Genomic DNA, 17,584 nt, shown 5'->3' with positions numbered 1-17,584 from the left:
GGTTACTTCTATTTTAGAGACGATACGCCAGCTAGCGCATTAATTGAGAACGGTAAACAGACAATTTGACGGAACTACTTGTCCAGGTGTCCGTATATCAGGAGTTAATGCACACCCTGCATCCAATCAGAACCGAGTATTCCCGCAGACCGTGGTATAAGTAAGGGATAATGCCCGACGAGGTGTCCATTATCAGGAATTAATGGACGACGTGGAGGCGTGAACCGTCCGACGCGAAGCGGAGGACGGTTGCCTCCGCGAAGTCCATTAATTCCTGATAATGGACACCTCGAAGGGCATTATCCCGCTTATACCACGGTCACTTACCAACGGTGACCAAATTAAGACCATTAATTTATATTTTCATGCGTTTTACAATCTGAATATAAAGTTTTCCACAAAACATACATTTGTTTCCCTGGTTACGCCTGAGGATCCGACTAATACCCGGAACCACTATTACACGCCCGTTGGGTTCTCATGCAACGGAAACGTTGTTCACTCCTCCAGTAATTAGGACGGGCCATAGCTACGACTTTAGAACGGGAGGTAGCGGGAGGTATTATAGTCCGCTCAGCTTTGTTTTGTTTCCCGTTGCTATGGTTACTACTATTTTAGAGACGATACGCCAGCTAGCGCATTAATTGAGAACGGTAAACAGACAATTTGACGGAACTACTTGTCCAGGTGTCCGTATATCAGTAGTTAATGCACACCCTGCATCCAATCAGAATCGAGTATTCCCGCAGACCGTGGTATAATACAAAATAATAAAAATAATAATAACTACACCTGAGCCTAGCTGATAGCCTTGTGTTGTGTTCAGTGCACATCATTGAACTTAGATGTAAGAGGATCAAACTGATGTGGAAATAGAGAATGAAGGTGGGAGGAGAGAGATGGTCCACAGCCTGGTGAGAAGAATGAATAGAAGACCTTGATTTGAAGTGCCAACTATTCCTGGGCCATCGAGGTATAAACCACAGCTACGCCTTAGCCACTGATTAGCTCTCATTAGTCCTTCTGAAAGGCGTCCGTCAGTCCGTCCCTTCAAGGCTGCTTCCTTTTAACTAGTGGCTTTAAACCAAATATCAACGCAGCATCGCTGAAACTCTGCTTTGTGTGGCGAGTAATAGTTAGGGGGTTAAGGTCAGAGTCTCCTCCATCATACCTCTTCCAAGGCTTCCAGTTCCATTCAAACACATTAAATACTCAAAGTTATGCAGTTTAACTCTAAGATGACAATTAACACGCCATCATGCAGGAACTCGACGGAAGGGAACTAGCACAAACTCTGTAACTGTAACAAGTGTTCTGAGGTGGAGGTTGTGCTCCCTGCTTTCACCTCGCCAGCCCGTTGCTAATTGGGAGATGGGTGATGTGGAAGGGCCGATGTCAGCAGCTCTTTCTCACCAAAGACACAAAACCGCAGGAAGCAAAAGGAAATGTGCCCCCTTATCATTCCTGAGAAAAGGGTAGTCAGAGCGATATTCAACGGCCTTGGGTCGCCGTACATTAAACTCACTTGCATTATTTTCTCTTATACACTGCATTATTTACTGTATATGTTTAGCTTTGAGCGTGAGGAAGTTCATCAGCACAACAAAGTGGCTGTAAAACAGTCAAACATAAAGGGTATTGCTGCTGGAGAAAAACACAAAGCAGAGATATTTACTGAAACTCTGCAAAATTGGAAATGCAACAAAACGGCAATATAATTAAAGCTGCAAGATGAGAAAAAACAACAGACTTGACTATGTGCGGGCAGCTCTACACTGCCTTGACCCTCTGGAAGTGGACAGCAGGTAAACTCTGCAGGTAAACTCCTTCCTACCCAGACTGTTACATGAGCTCTGTGAGGGAGGAGCTCGTCTCTCAGGTTTGACAGCTAGGGCAGAGTTCCAAGCCGACAGTTTCCAACACTATATCAGACTGAATAAGAAGCAGTCCTCAACACGAACACACCAAGTGACAGCGACGCAGTCAGCCAACATAGTCATTTTCGCATGAACTCAGGGCAAAGAGAGTGTAGGAAATCAGATGAGGAGGAAGCTGTTTGGATGTAGACGTCACCACCGGTACAATGGGGACATAACCAGCACATGAAGAATGAAACCATCCTTTGAAGACACACACTGCATCGTGTTGTGGTGTCTGGTCATTCTTCTGAGGTCAAACTACGAGGCGCAGCAGACTGGAGATATTTGTCGCTCTTTATGGGCTTTTGGTCATATTTGAACATTGCAAATATGCACCCATTAAAAGGAAATCACCTTTCTCGGAATTAGTTCTTGTGGTCTCAAGATACAGAGACAGACTGAGTGCATCTTTTCGACTGATTGTCACCACTGGTATGGTGTGGGACCTCCTTCCTCTGCTGCTCTAGTCTACGGGCAGCTGATACTGAGCCTGTTGCTAGGGCAACCGCCTCAGCCCAACACCCTCCCCTCTCTCGCTGGTCCATGGAGACCGGACACTTTGATCCTCCGTACGAGCTGGTGGGGGGGAACAGTGGAAGGGCACCCCAATGTCTCCGGAAGATCAAGACTGTTTTCAGAAGAGAGACAGTTTTGAGCAAGACTATTCCTGATGAGAGAGACATTCTTGAGACACAAGACTATTACAGATTGGAGAGAAAGTCTTATAGATCAAAACGGTTTTCATAAGAGAAAGACAGTCTTGAAGAACAAGACTAATCCTGATGAGCGAGACAGTCTTGGATAACAAGACTGTTACAGATGTTTGAGATAGCCTTGAAGGTCAAGACTGTTTTCAGAAGAGAGAGACAGTCTTGAAGAACAAGACTAATCCAGATGAGAGACAATCTTGAAGAACAAGACCAATCCAGATGAGAGAGGTGGTCTTGAAGAACAAGACTATTCCCGAAGAGAGAGAAAGACAAAATTGTTTTCAGATGAGAGAGACAGTCTTGAAGCAGAAGACTATTCCAGATGAGCACGGCTGTCTTGTAGCTGATGTTTCTAATAACAGTGAATTGTTATACTTGGAAAACAGCTCACTTAGTAGGCAACAGCAAACAATGTTCATTCTACTAGGGTAAAAGAGACTATTATTATTTCAATGTGAAATCACACATCTTCACCCAGTGGGCTTCAAGAAAACAATTCGAACCCAGAGCATGCAGATCAGGCTGGTAACATTGTGGAAGGGGCAATGCTTCCTCTTCCATCAGAAACAACCAGCCACCATTTATCTTCCTTTGGACAAAACTGTTCTCAACACATGGAGAATAATGCTAATCTATCGATCTATCAATCTATATCTATACGCCACATAAGCAACAGTCCCAGGTGCCAGTAGCTCCGTGTGAAGGCCCCTGACGGTTCTAATGGATGAAGATGAATGGAAGCTCCACAGAGACAGCGTCACGTTAATGAAGAACTTAAAGTAAGCACAGTCGACGCTCCTCATTAAAAACTATGCATCGTGAGTTTGCGTCTCACACACGCGCACACACACACACACACACACACACGCACACACACACACACACACACACACACACACACACACACACACACACACACGTTTGATGACGTTATTCCCAAAGCGATGGTCGAGTAATGACCGTCTGAGGCGGAGCCTCACGTTGGAACATTCCCCTCTAATTGAAACGCCAAACACTTCTCACACACACACACACACACACACACCGATATAAACGGCCAGCTGACTACATCCGATGTTGACAGGAGAACGGAGCTCGGGAAGAGGTTCATTCGTTAGCGGCACTATCTCACATCCATGCGGGTGTAAAACCCAGCAGGGAGGAAGGGACGCGGAGGGGGTGGGATCGGAGGCGGTGGTGCGGCGCCGGGTCCCTGTCCAACACTCTCCTCAACCCTCTCATGTGGAGCCCGTTCCTCCCGCTCACATCTCCTCATCCTCACCGCCCACCGATCGCAGCCCCCCCACACATTGGATGAGCCCACTGAATGGGAGCGTTCTGCTCCAGCTCATGTCCTCTGAGTGACAGGCCCCTGAATGGCGGTAATGCGGCGGCACGTGGCGGTCTCAGATGTCTTTGGTTCAGAAGGCCCACACGCGGGCACGGGGCCAGCCCCTATGAGCGGCCCGATCGCCCACAGCTCTCGCTGGTGGATCTAATCCATTGGAGGAGCGATATTCACTGTGTGACTGGAGCCTGCGCTCTAAATATAGTCATTAAAGGATGCCAGGGTTATACTCCTACAGACGCGGTAGCAGGGGTCTTACCCGGTTTTATTAAAAAATAGTCAAAGCTTGTGGATTTCAGTTGTTCAACATGGTTCAAGTTCAAAGGGATACGCCAAGATATCGGTAAATTGGCGATTGCCTGTGTAACCGAGATTCACTTAGAGTGCACTGTTTCAGTGTTTGCTTCCCAATCGCTTGCCTCCATGACTTACAGAGGTAAGGGGTAGTTGTTTTAGTTTGCTAGAAACAGAGATCATTTGACAAAATAGTGGGCCTTTAGCGGTTTGTCACAGGTGGCTGAACAATCACAGCACCAAAATAAGTGACAAATTATCTTTGTGATAATCTCCATAAAATAATGAAAAGTGTGATAATAAAAATAATAATAATAATAATTAATGCTTCACATGCACAGACGCTAGGCTACTGTGACTCTACTGTGACTAAGTCAATCGAAGCGCTTAACAAAGCAAAAGCTAACCCAGCCAATTCTCCGCACAATGTTGGATTTAGAATGAAACAACCCGTCTGAATCTTGTTAAGACAATTTACAATTGACATTTCTTGGGGTATCCCTTTAGCCAACATGTCGGTTCAACATTGGCTCGTGGCGTCTACAAAACAAACGAGCAACCTACACTCGCTGTGCCACCGTGTTCCTCTGGAAGAATCCTGTTCACCCGCCCACCTGTTTACCGTCTCATGGTCGGTATTCACAGCCTGTACCTCCATGATCACGCTCCACAATTACATCTGAGACTTTCCTCACCATTAGGGTTGGTTGGTTTTCCTCATCATTAGGTTTAGTTGGTTTTCCTTCCCATTAGACAGACAGTCAGACAGAAGAGAGGCATGGAGGGATAGAATAAGGATGAGAAGGGGGGGTGGGGGCAAAGGGGGAGGAGGTGCTGGTGGGTCTTGGATTGCTGATAGAGAATATAACCAGGGTAACCTGTGGCATGCTGAGCGCTAAATACCACTTCCACACCTCGAGGAGGCGGTCCACCTCCCCCTCTAATGAAACACTGAGCAGCTCAAAGCTACCGTTGACTTCAGAGCTGCATTTCTCCACCAGCGGATTTCCACTGAGTAGCTTTTCTAGTTTGAATATCAGAGATGAGATCGTGTCACTGAGTCCAGTGACACCCAGAGACCCCCAGACCCACCCCAAGTGACCAAAATCATCCAGATACCCCCAGACCCGTGGCAACAGACATCCAGATACCCCCATACCCCCACCCCTAGTGACAACAGACATCCAGAGACCCCCAGAACCCCAGCCCTAGTGTGTCCACCGACATCCAGAGACCCCCAGACCCTAGTGACAACAGACATCCAGTTACCCCAAACCCCCACCCCTAGTGTCCACAGACATCCAGAGACCCCCAGACCGCCCCCCCAGTGTCAACCGACATCCAGAGACCCCCAGACCCCGAGAGACCGAGAGACCGTCCTGGTGTCCAAAGACTTCCAGAGACCCCCACCCCTAGTGACCACAGACATAGCGTGCTGTGAGGACAGAGTGGCCGGACAGGTTCCCCAGCTGGGTGACCCCGGCCTACCAGGGCCTTTGACAGGAGGCAGGACGGCCACTGATGGCGTTGTCCTCCAGGAACAAAGGCCTTTGTTCGCCTTTCCTGACACAAGGTGACGCTACAATGGACTCTCACATCAGACGCTCACTTCCACCGCTCTTTCTCTCCGTCTTGCTGCGGTGGAAGGTCTCCCTTTGAAAAGGTATTCTGTATTCTGTATTCGGATTGTGTAATGTTGTTGTGATCTCCCTCCAGTTATCAGGCCTGAGGAGTTGAGCCACATTCGGTCCAGACCCGACCTGCAGCTTTGTTCATTCTTCAAGGCTGAACCTGAGTATAGCTCGACCTCTTTCTGAACAAGTTTCTCTCAAAGTGTCATAATCAATTCATTTAGAGATTAATTCTTAAGGCGTAGTCCAGGAGTCTGACCTCGGCCCTGACTCAACACCCTGGGCCCGTCCAGCGGTACCAGCGTGCCTTCGTTCTGCTGACCTCTGCATCCAAACTCAGCACCTCATTATCGTCCTTCTGCACATAGTCAAAGTGTTTCAGACTCTCTTCTTCTCTCTTTGCACCTCCACGCTACTCCAACACTAAATAAACACCAGACCAATTATCCCTTATTCAGAACGCTAGACGTGACACTGTGAACTCTGGGAGGAATAAAGAGCGACCCACAGAGATCTCTGTAGCTTATCGTTGGTGTCTGATATTAACTGAACAAGGGATCAATATATATCTGACCTGCATATGGACTGAGCCCTAATGGTGTTGGGCTGAAGGGGTTAGTACCAATACTACTGTACAAATACATAAGTATTTACAAAGTATTAGTATATACTAATACATATAAGTATTACCAAGTATAAGTATTACCAATACTACTGTACTAATACAGCAGTACTAGTACAGTGGAACCAATACTACTGTACTAATACTGACCTATACCAGAACATCTCAAGCCCAGCAGGGCTGCACGCGGGTCCGTTGTTCCTGAGCTGCGTTGTCTCTTCAAGTTCATAAAAACAAGCGTCTCTCTTTGTGTTGTGTCCAATACGCCGAGCCTTCTCCAGTGCGGTTTGAGGCCTGAAGGTAGTGAAGCCATGCATTAGTCATGAGGCCTGTCGTGGTCTAATGTACAGCGAGGGAGATGGACACACACTGGGACGGGTGGGCTCGGGGTTTGGTCCCTTCTGAATTGGGAACAAAAGGACAGTAGGTCAGTGAGGACTCCCAACATCTGAGTGTGATAAGGAGCTCCTCCACCTCCCCTCATCCCCTCCTCCACCTCCCCTCCTCCTCCTTCTCCTCCTCCTCCTCCTCCTCCTTCTCCTCCTCCTCCTCCTCCTCCTCTCATCCCCTCCTCCTCCTCCTCCTCCTCCTCCTCCTCTCCTCCTCCTCCTCCTCCACCCCCTCTCATGCCCTCGTCATGAGGTGGATTCAGCAGTAGAGTACACATTTACCTCCATAAACATGTGTGTCGTGCTCTGACGTAATAACCCTCCAGAGAGGAGGTTAACCCCTATGCTCTGGAAACAGAGCGACACTGATCCCACCATGCTGCTCTACACAGAGGGACTAATCCCCACCATGCTGCTCTACACAGAGGGACTAATCCCACCATGCTGCTCTACACAGAGGGACTAATCCCCACCATGCTGCTCTACACAGAGGGACTAATCCCCACCATGCTGCTCTACACAGAGGGACCAATCCCCACCACGCTGCTCTAAACAGAGGGACAGTTTACTGGAGTATTGCGGCCTTCGGTCTCCAGTCCTCCAGTGGGCCAGCTGTCCTCCACTCCGGTCTGTGCTACGGACATCGTCTGACCTCCTCTTCTGGAAGAGGAGCTCATCTCTCCTCCTCCTCTAGACGTGAGGAGACAGAGGCGGCTCCTGCTGTGACCGCTGGCTTAAAGGCCGTGAACTGCTGCCAAAGACCACGAAGCCCTCGCCACCGCGCTGAGAGCGGTCAATAGACCCGCCGTACCCTGACGGGCTCACAGGGACGGGCAACCCCAGGGTGTGTGTGTGTGTGTGTGTGTGTGTGTGTGTGTGTGTGTGTGTGTGTGTGTGTGTGTGTGTGTGTGTGTGTGTGTGTGTGTGTGTGGCTCAGAGGTGAGCTGTGTTAACATGTTCTGCTTTAGCAGCTCAGTGTTAACATGTTATGTTATTCAGTTATTAGCAGCTCAGTGTTAACATAGTGTTATTTTCATATTAGCAGCTCAGTGTTAACACGTTATGTAATTTTATTATCAGCAGCTCAGTGCTAACATTTCATGTTATTTTTTTATTAGAAGCTCAGTGTTATCATGTTATGTTATATTGTGATTGGCAGCTCAGTGTTATCATGTTATGTTATATTGTGATTGGCAGCTCAGTGTTAACATGTTATGTTATATTGTGATTGGCAGCTCAGTGTTAACATGTTATGTTATATTGTGATTGGCAGCTCAGTGTTATCATGTTATGTTATATTGTGATTGGCAGCTCAGTGTTATCATGTTATGTTATATTGTGATTGGCAGCTCAGTGTTATCATGTTATGTTATATTGTGATTGGCAGCTCAGTGTTATCATGTTATGTTATATTGTGATTGGCAGCTCAGTGTTATCATGTTATGTTATATTGTGATTGGCAGCTCAGTGTTATCATGTTATGTTATATTGTGATTGGCAGCTCAGTGTTATCATGTTATGTTATATTGTGATTGGCAGCTCAGTGTTATCATGTTATGTTATATTGTGATTGGCAGCTCAGTGTTATTATGTTATGTTATATTGTGATTGGTCCTCATGTGTGTGCAGGTGTTGTGCGTGCTGTGATGGCTTGTCTCAGAGGGACAGTCCTTATTAACAACAACATGATGTCCCCATCATGGCTCCTCCAGAAGGGAGATTTCCATGGCAACCTTTATTCATGTATCAATAAGGTGACACTAACTGGGTCAGTGAAGATGTGAGAGGTGGATTCACCCTCAACTGAAGAGCAAATGGAAGCGTGCAGACACACGCGCTTCATGCATGCACACGCATGCACACACATTCTTTACACACAGCGTGGGTTGTGATGGAGGACGAGGGGAGAGGAGAGGAGGGGAGAGGAGGAGGAGAGGAAGGGAGGAGGGGTGGAGGGGAGGAGAGGAGGAGAGGAGGAGAGGGGAGAGGAGAGGAGGAGGGGAGGAGAGGAGGAGAGGAGGAGAGGGGAGAGGAGGGGAGAGGAGGAGGAGAGGAAGGGAGGAGGGGTGGAGGGGAGGAGAGGAGGAGAGGAGGGGAGAGGAGGAGGGGAGGAGAGGAGGGGAGAGGAGGAGGAGGGGAGGGGAGGAGAGGAGAGGAGAGGAGGGGAGAGGAGGAGGGGAGGGGACGAGAGCAGGGGAGGGAAGGAGAGGAGGGGGGGAGGGAAGGAGAGGAGGGGGGGAGGGGGGGAGGAGAAGAGTGGGAGGGGAGGGTTGGGGGCTGGGGGAGGACGGGAGGAGAGGAGGAAAGGGGGGAGGTGGAGGGGAGGAGGAGGGGGTGATTGTTGCTCCTCGGGTTGTAAGTGCTCTTGAGGTGGGGGGGGGGGGGGGGGGGGGGGTGTTAAGCAGTGGTCGCTGGGACCCATCAATAATGAACGAGTCGACTCGACGCTGGCTGTGCTGCAAAATAACCAACGGCACGAAGAGAAAAACACCCATCACACACCGACCTCTGACCTCTGCTCCCCGGTCTCAACCCTCTGTCTACCTGCTCGTCTGCGTCACGTTCCCTCCACAGCCCCACCCTGACTGCTCTGGACCCTCCCACCAGACGGGGGGGGGGGGGGGGGGTCCAGGTGCATTGTAGAATATGAGGATGGGGTGAGGATCAAAGTAGAACACACTGAGACCCCCCCTCCGGCGCCTCTCTTCTCCCCCTTCACCTCCTCTCCCCCCACCCTCCTCTCACCTCTCTCCCCATCCTCTTTCCTCTTCCCCCTCCTCTCCTCTCCTGCCCCTCCTCTCTCCCCCCCTCTTCTCTCCCCCCCTCTCCTCCCCCTCCTCTCCTCTCCTCCCCCTCCTCTCTCCTCTCCTCTCCTCCCCCTCCTCTCCTCTCCTCCCCCTCCTCTCTCCTCTCCTCTCCTCCCCTTGCTCTCTCCTCCTCCTCCTCCTCCTCTCTCCTCTCCTCCCCCTCTTCTCTCCCCCCCTCTCCTCCCTCCTCTCCTCCCCTTCCTCTCTCCTCCTCCTCCTCTAGGTGTTTTATTGATCCAAACTATAACACCGGCTCATTCTGAACAGACATGACAGCAACCACTATGTAGGAGGCATGTACAAATATTACACCATCGTAGTTCACCTTCAGGAAAACGGATGACACGGCAACATGTCAGGTTGGAGACTCTCCGGGGAACAGAACAGAAAACCGGCTGGAACCAGTTGCACCCAGAGTCTCTTCTAGAGAGGAGCTGGTGACCAGTGTCTCACCGGAAAAACAATGTGATGACCAGTACCTCAGTGGGAACACCGTGTAATTACCACCACCTCACTGGGAACACCGTGTGATTATCACCACCTCACTGGGAACACCGTGTAATTACCACCACCTCACTGGGAACACAGTGTAATTATCACCACCTCACTGGGAACACAGTGTAATTACCACCACCTCAGTGGGAACACGCTGTAATTAACACCACCTCACTGGGAACACAGTGTGATTCCCAGTACCTCACTGGGGCCACAGTGGGATGGAAAGAGGCTGTCAGTACGTTAGTTAAAGGGGACCTATTATGCTTTTTGGACTTTTATGACCTATAAACGTTGTTATAATAATTGATAGTCATGTTTAACCATACTAAAGTGTCAAACAATGACGTACATGCATTTCGACGTATTCCCTGCTGACAGTCTGAGGTGGCTGTGCAGAGCGCTAAACCCTCGGGACAACGTTTGCGATTCACTTGTTCACATTTCCGGGAAATCATCTACGTAGAGGCACTCCTGCCGCGCCCCCATATGCCTGGTCAAATCTGCCCGCGCGCGCGCTTCAAGGAAGCTAACCAATCACAACGGAGTTGAGGGGGGCGAGGGGGCGGAGAAGGACGAAACCGAGCGTTCACAGAGAAGGCTGAAAGCGCCCAGATGAGAGGAAGAGTTACCCGAAAATCTACATCATTTTTTGTGGATGGTTAAACATGACTATCAATCATTATAACAACGTTTATAGGTCATAAAAGTCAAAAAGCATAATAGGTCCCCTTTAACGATGGTCTCTGCAGTCTGGGGCCGGGGCTCCCGAGTGGCTCCAAGCGCAGGCCCCTGTAATCTCCTCAGATAACCTTCTACACCAGATCACAAGCATCACAACCAGAAGAGGACTTGATGCAACAAGATGTAAGAAGAGAAGACAAGATGCTCTTGAGATGCTCTTGAGGCACGATGGAGAGAGGTCTCTGTGGTAGGAGGGCCGTCTGGATGCGTGGGCGGCGTGGAGGGGGAGTATCTAATTCGTCTCTGCCTTAAACAACAACAACAACAACAAATCGCCCTCGCTCCGTCTCTCTATCTTTATTAGCGAGGTGAGAACGTCTCTCTGTCTCTGCTTCGATCATCAGCCCCCGTCATCATCATACCCTCCAGATAAACAGGCAACTGAACAGGGAAATGACAGGACTTAAGAAATTCCTTTTCCTTTCTCACCCATTTTCAACAAAAATAGCAGTAAACACTAAAAACAAATTAATAAAGAGGCCTCCTGCTGAAGTAGCTGCTGCATCCCGAGTGAAGACCACCCAAATCAAAATCGCCCGGACGCTGTTCTGCATTACACTCCCACGGCCTTATTTTTAACCTCCTGTTCCACACTGAGCTTAAGATGCGTGGCAGCATCTAACACGACCGAAGCGTCTAACAAGACTGCAGCATCTAACACGACCGAACCATCTAACACGACCGAAGCATCTAACAAGGCTGCAGCATCTAACACGGCCGAAGCAACTAACACGACCACGGCATCTAACATCTAACACGATCACGGCATCCAACATCTAAATTGAACTCAGCATCTAACACAAACGCAGCATCCATCACGACCACGGCATCTAACACGACAGCATCATCTAACACGACCACAGCTACTCTGAGTGAGCACAAGCTGGACCCCCTGGGCGGCAGCGCAGCGTGTTATTTGATCATCACGATGACGGCTTCTTCTGCTCACTGCTCCAACACACGTGGATACCCTCACACTAACCCTAACCCCACCCTGGCAGACCTGTGGACCACCACCGGCACGGTGGCTCCTCAGCCAGGCTCCTCTCTCTGGTACAGTGGCTCAATCCCCACACTATCGCCAGGCCTCAGCAGAGGCAGAGTGCGGTGAATCATTGAATGATCAGAGACACGTGGGGCCCCCCTGGACCCCGGATTACAGCTTCATATGACCCCCCAGGGCTGCTTTATCACTGCCTTCAATCTCACTGTTGTTCTCCTGATCTCCATTCTGATTGGCTTATCCTTGGAAGCACATCACAGCACAGCTTGCGCTCCTTTTATTCCAGGAGACGCTTTCATATGCTAAGCATTTCTCTGCCCTCATCAGGCCATCATGTTGCATCATTAAGCTTATTGGATGTAACCAACGAATACACATCTAAAGATGTGAGCTCCATACATTATTCTGGCCGCTACAACAGTGTCACCGAAGGTAGGAGTAGGACAGACATTATGGACAAGGTTCTGAACCGACATGATGGATGAGGTTGGGGTTAGCCATCATATGACTCACACTGATAGTAGAACAACGATATCATCATGAGTTCATTCACTTCATTATTACATCACCAAGATCCTTATGAATCGATTCACCATCAGCCCAACATCCTGACACACACATTTCTATGTTTCCAACTTCAGGCCCCATGCACTAAGAAAACCTTTGTTAGCTTGTGTTTCTGCCTGTGGGTCTGTGTGCGTGAGATTAAGTTGTTTTCTGACAGCTAAACTGCCTCTAGATGTCTTAAAACGACACTGACCCGGGACCCCCTCAAGACCCTCAGCCCCCTGACCCCCTAAGACCCTGACTGGGATCCCCTCAGACCCCCCAGACCCCCATACCAGGGTGATCTTCTACGTTGGATTCGATAAGGGATTGAGAGGTTAAGAGAGAGTTGTCCACGGCGGACAGAGGAACACAACGTCACTTTGATTGATTAAATCAAATGTAGGTCAGCTGGACAAGAGAGGCGGCGGCACAGAGGCTGAAGGCTGAGAACTCTGACAGAGAGATTTACACTCACTGATGTAAAAAGATTCACACACACACACACACACACACACACACACACACACACACACACACACACACACACACACACACACACACACACACACACACACACACACACACACACACACACACACACACACACACACAGAGAATGTATGCAAGAATAAACTTTTAGGTTAGCCTAAGATCTAACTCACACCAAATCTATGAAGTTTGGCTTTATTCTTGCAACTATTTGACAGAGCTGATTGTACAGCATGGGCCGATTTATTATCCACCTAAAGTATTCTTTACTTTGGTTCATGAAAGTGCACGAGAGAGCGAGAGCGAGAGGGAGAGGGAGAGGGAGAGGGAGAGAGAGAGCGAGAGCGGGAGAGAGAGACTTGTATGGCCCTATGACACTAACCCTCCCCTCACCCCAGGACCACCAGAACACAACCTGTTTTCTGAACCAGGTCTGAGCTGCTTGTCTGCTTCATTGAAATGATTATAATCTCCTTGATGGGCCGAGCCAGCACCTCACTTTGTTTAGAAAAACCCTTACACTATGGATTCATTCAATAAATCATGCGCACACACACACACACACACACACACACACACACACACACACACACACACACACACACACACACACACACACACACACACACACACACACACACACACACACACACACACACACACACCCGGGGCCATCCACATACTACCCTTTAAACCTCTATAAGCCACTCTTCATTATTCATTAGCTTAGCGCTAGATGCTATCCCATCACTATTGGCAGTGGGCTAGCAGCTAGCGCTGGGAGCTGCTCATTGACCTGTCACTCAACGCACAGTGCTAAGACGACGGCTCGGGACACACACACACACACACACACTTCGTGTTACTATTCCATCACAATGTATCAGAACAAAAATGGTCTTTACTGCAGAGGTAAATCTAAATAAAGAAGTGCATGTTTATCCCACACACACACACACACACACACACACACACACACACACACACACACACACACACACACACACACACACACACACACACACACACACACACACACACACACACACACACACACACACACCCCTTACTCCTTTTGGTTCCTCCTCAGCATTGTTCCTGCTAAGGGAGGCTCCTCCATGAATCCCAGTGTGGAAATGTCACCAGTAAAGGCCATTCTGTGTTCTCAGGCCATCCTGAGGGTCGCCTGCTGGGAGACCTTTGGTTTTATACAAACTACCATCTCCTCTGTTGGTCAATTCTGCACACGTGATGAATTCAACAACGCATGAATGAAGGTGACAGGATGATGATGTTGTTTGGCCAAAAGGACTCACCAGCAACATGCAATGATTAACTAGTAATGAGCCCAATGTACTCTGATTAACTAGTAATAAGCCAAATTTACTAGGATTAACTATAAATTAGCACAATGTACTCTGATTAACTAGTAATGAGCCAAATGTACTCTCTGATTGTCTGGTATTCAATATTTCCAAAATATACTCTGATTGCCTAGTTTTCAGTATTTCCAAAATGTTCTCTGATTGTCTGGTATTCAGTATTTCCAAAATGTACTCTAATTGTCGAGTATTCACTATTTTCAAAATGTTCTCTGATTGTCTGGTATTCAGCATTTCCAAAATGTGCTCTGATTGTCGAGTATTCAGCATTTCCAAAACATACTCTGATGGTCTAGCATCAGTATTTCCAAAACATACTCTCTGATTGTCTTGTATTCAGTATTTCCAAAACGTACTCTGTGATTGTCTAGTATTTCTAAAGTCTCTGATCCTTGGAGACGGATGTTTTCCCATTGAGCACATTTTTAATGACTGTTTGAAAACTCAGACCATCTCTAATCACTGCATCATTAATCACTTACCTCTTTCTTATGAAGCAGTCCTCACTGCAGTGCAGTGATTAGGTCAGAATTAGAATACCTTTATTGTCACTGTACACATGTACTATGAGATTAAAACAGCCATCTCCAAGCAGTGCAAAAATACATCTATACAATACAAATACATAAACTCAGGACATGTAGAGATAATAAAAGGGAGGTAGGGTGTGCAGTCCTGACGAGTGTGTACATTGCAAATAAATAATAAATACGGTACTATCCAGTGTAAGATATGTATATATTGCACATGATATATATATATATATATATATATATATACTGTATATATATACATATGTATGTATATATATAGCCCATCTAGTGTGTAATATAATATATTGCACATGAGTGGTATGAGTCCGGGGTTTGGGGTGGTTGAACTAGGAGTGCTTCATGTGAGAGTTCAGGGAGGTTATTACTTTTGGGAAGAAGCTGTTCTTGAATCTATTTGTTTTAGTCCTAATGCACCTGTAGCGCCTCCCTGAGGGCATCAGTTCAAAAAGTTCAAAGCCAGGGTATGGTATACCTTAGAGCTATGAAACGGTACTCACTGCAGTGCCGTGATTAGGTATGGTATATCTTAGAGCTATGATACGGTACTCACTGCAGTGCCGTGATTAGGTATGGTATATCTTAGAGCTATGAAACAGTCCTCACTGCAGTGCAGTCATTAGGTATGGTATATCTTAGAGCTATGAAACAGTCCTCACTGCAGTGCCGTGATGAGAGAAGGTCTTTCTTATGAGTGGTGAATACTCATTTACCAATTCGAAAAAAACGAATCAACTCGAGTGCCCCTCAATTCTTGCTAGAGTAAGGGTGATCTGTAGATGAGGATTCAGGCGGGAGCCAGGCCTACCTCGATGTAGGAGGAGAGCGCTGGGTAGACTCTGTAGGGTCCCAGGATGTGGGAGAGGGGAGTGGTGCTTGGGAAGCTGGAGGTCACCGCGTGGGTCACCTCGGGCAGCGAGAACACCCGGAAACCGTGCTGCTCGTACAGCTTCTGGAGCTCCGGGTCGGGGGCCTCCTCGCCCTCGCTCAGGACGCTGCCCACCACGTAGCGGCACTGCTCGGCTGGCCTCTGGTGAGGGGAGAGGGAGGAAGAGAGGGAGGAAGAGAGGGAGGAGAGAGAGATTGAGGAGCAGGCGGGAGAGAGTGGAGGAGGAGGGAGAGGGAGAGGGGAGGAGATGTACGTAGATTAAAGCATTGTTGTTTGGTGGGTTGACTTGCATTACAAGAAGGAAATGAACAGCAGAATGTGGACGCCAGTACCACAGGAGCATTACTGAAGACTCAACTATATTCACTCATGGCTTTGGAACAGCAAAGCATAGAAGATAAGGGAACACGATCGATCCTAGAGGGGCTTCAGGAGCAGCAACACAACATTGTTTCACCAACATCAGTTGCTACAGCAAAACAGTGTCTGTCGTGGTAATCACATGTTGGAACGTGTCCGACACAGTACTGTTTGTTTGTGTCACCTGGACCACAACTTGACATAGACTTGAGACATAGACAGGAGAAATAGGCCTGCGACATACACCTGATACATCGACCTGAGACCTGATACATAGACCTGAGACCAGGGACGGACTTGAGAGACATTGACCGGAGACACAGACCTGAGACATAGACCAGAGGACACAGACTAGCTGCTTCATTTTCCTCTCTTGAATTTTGTTTTTGCTGGTGGTTCAAGACCATCAGATCCATCAGCAGAGCTCAAGACAAGAGGACCCCTCTCCACCTGGCTAAGGAGAACCACAGGAGCCCCCAGTGTCTGGAGCGACTGAGAGGCTGGACGGAGAGAAGGTCTGAAGCATCACACAGACTGTGATGCCATTTGTCTCCATGTTTCAGCCGAGAGAGAGCGGACCTGTCTGACTAGAGACCGTTAGGTACTGTAGGAGGGCCTGCACAGACAGACATAGAGATTATTCCTTCCATGCCTTTCTCCAACTCTCTCTCTCTCTCTGGATCTCCTCTCTATGTCTCTGTCCCCATCTACTCTCTATGTCTCTCTCCCTCTGTCTCCCTCTCCTCTGTCTCTCTCCCTCCATCTCTATGTCTCTCTCCCTATCTGTTTCTCTCTCCATCTCCTCTGTCTCACCCTCCCCATCTCTCTCCATCTCCTCTGTGTCTCTCTCCCTCTATTTCTCTCTCCCTCTCTCTCTTCATCTCCTCTCATTTTCTCTCTCCCTCTCTCGAACTCCTCTCTTCATCTCCTCTGTCTCTCCCTCTCTGTCTCTCTCTCTCCCCATCTCCTCTCTCTCCCCATCTCCTCTCCCTCTCTCCCCATCTCCTCTCTCTCTCCATCTCTGTGTCTCCCCATCTCCTCTGTGTCTCCCTCTCTCTCTCTCCCTCCTCTCTCTCTCCCTCCCTCTCTCCCCATCACCTCTCTGCGTCTCTCTCCCTCTCCCTCCTCTCTGTGTGTCTCTCTCTCTCTCTTCATCTCCTCTCTGTGTCTCTCCCTCTCTCTTCATCTCCTCTGTGTATCTCTCCCTGTCTCTCTCTCCCTCTCTCCCCATCTCCTCTCTCTCTCTCTCTCTCTCTCTCTCTCTCTCTCTCTCTCTCTCTCTCTCCCTCCCTCTGTCTCTCTCCCTCTCCCTCTCTCTCCATCTCCTCTGTGTCTCTCTCCCTCTCCCTCCTCTCTGTCTCTCTCTCTCCCTCTTCATCTCCTCTCTGTGTCTCTCCCTCTC

At 48.6% G+C, this 17,584-nt stretch overlaps 1 protein-coding gene across 1 annotated transcript in view; it reads right to left on the bottom strand.

Moving 5' to 3' along the window:
* The window catches only part of tex264a (testis expressed 264, ER-phagy receptor a), a 28,007-nt gene that overhangs the window by 5,944 nt on the left and 4,479 nt on the right, over positions 1–17,584 (bottom strand). Inside the window, exon 2 of the mRNA XM_030375920.1 lies at positions 15,742–15,963. Coding sequence (XP_030231780.1) covers positions 15,742–15,963 — 222 coding nt within the window. The remainder of the gene's footprint in view (positions 1–15,741; positions 15,964–17,584) is intronic.

Source organism: Gadus morhua, chromosome 13 (assembly GCF_902167405.1).
Source record: "Gadus morhua chromosome 13, gadMor3.0, whole genome shotgun sequence".
In the NCBI taxonomy this organism is placed as follows: Eukaryota; Metazoa; Chordata; class Actinopteri; order Gadiformes; family Gadidae; genus Gadus; species Gadus morhua.
The sequence above is the reverse complement of the archived record's forward strand: the minus strand, read 5'-3'. Positions and strand labels throughout refer to the sequence as shown.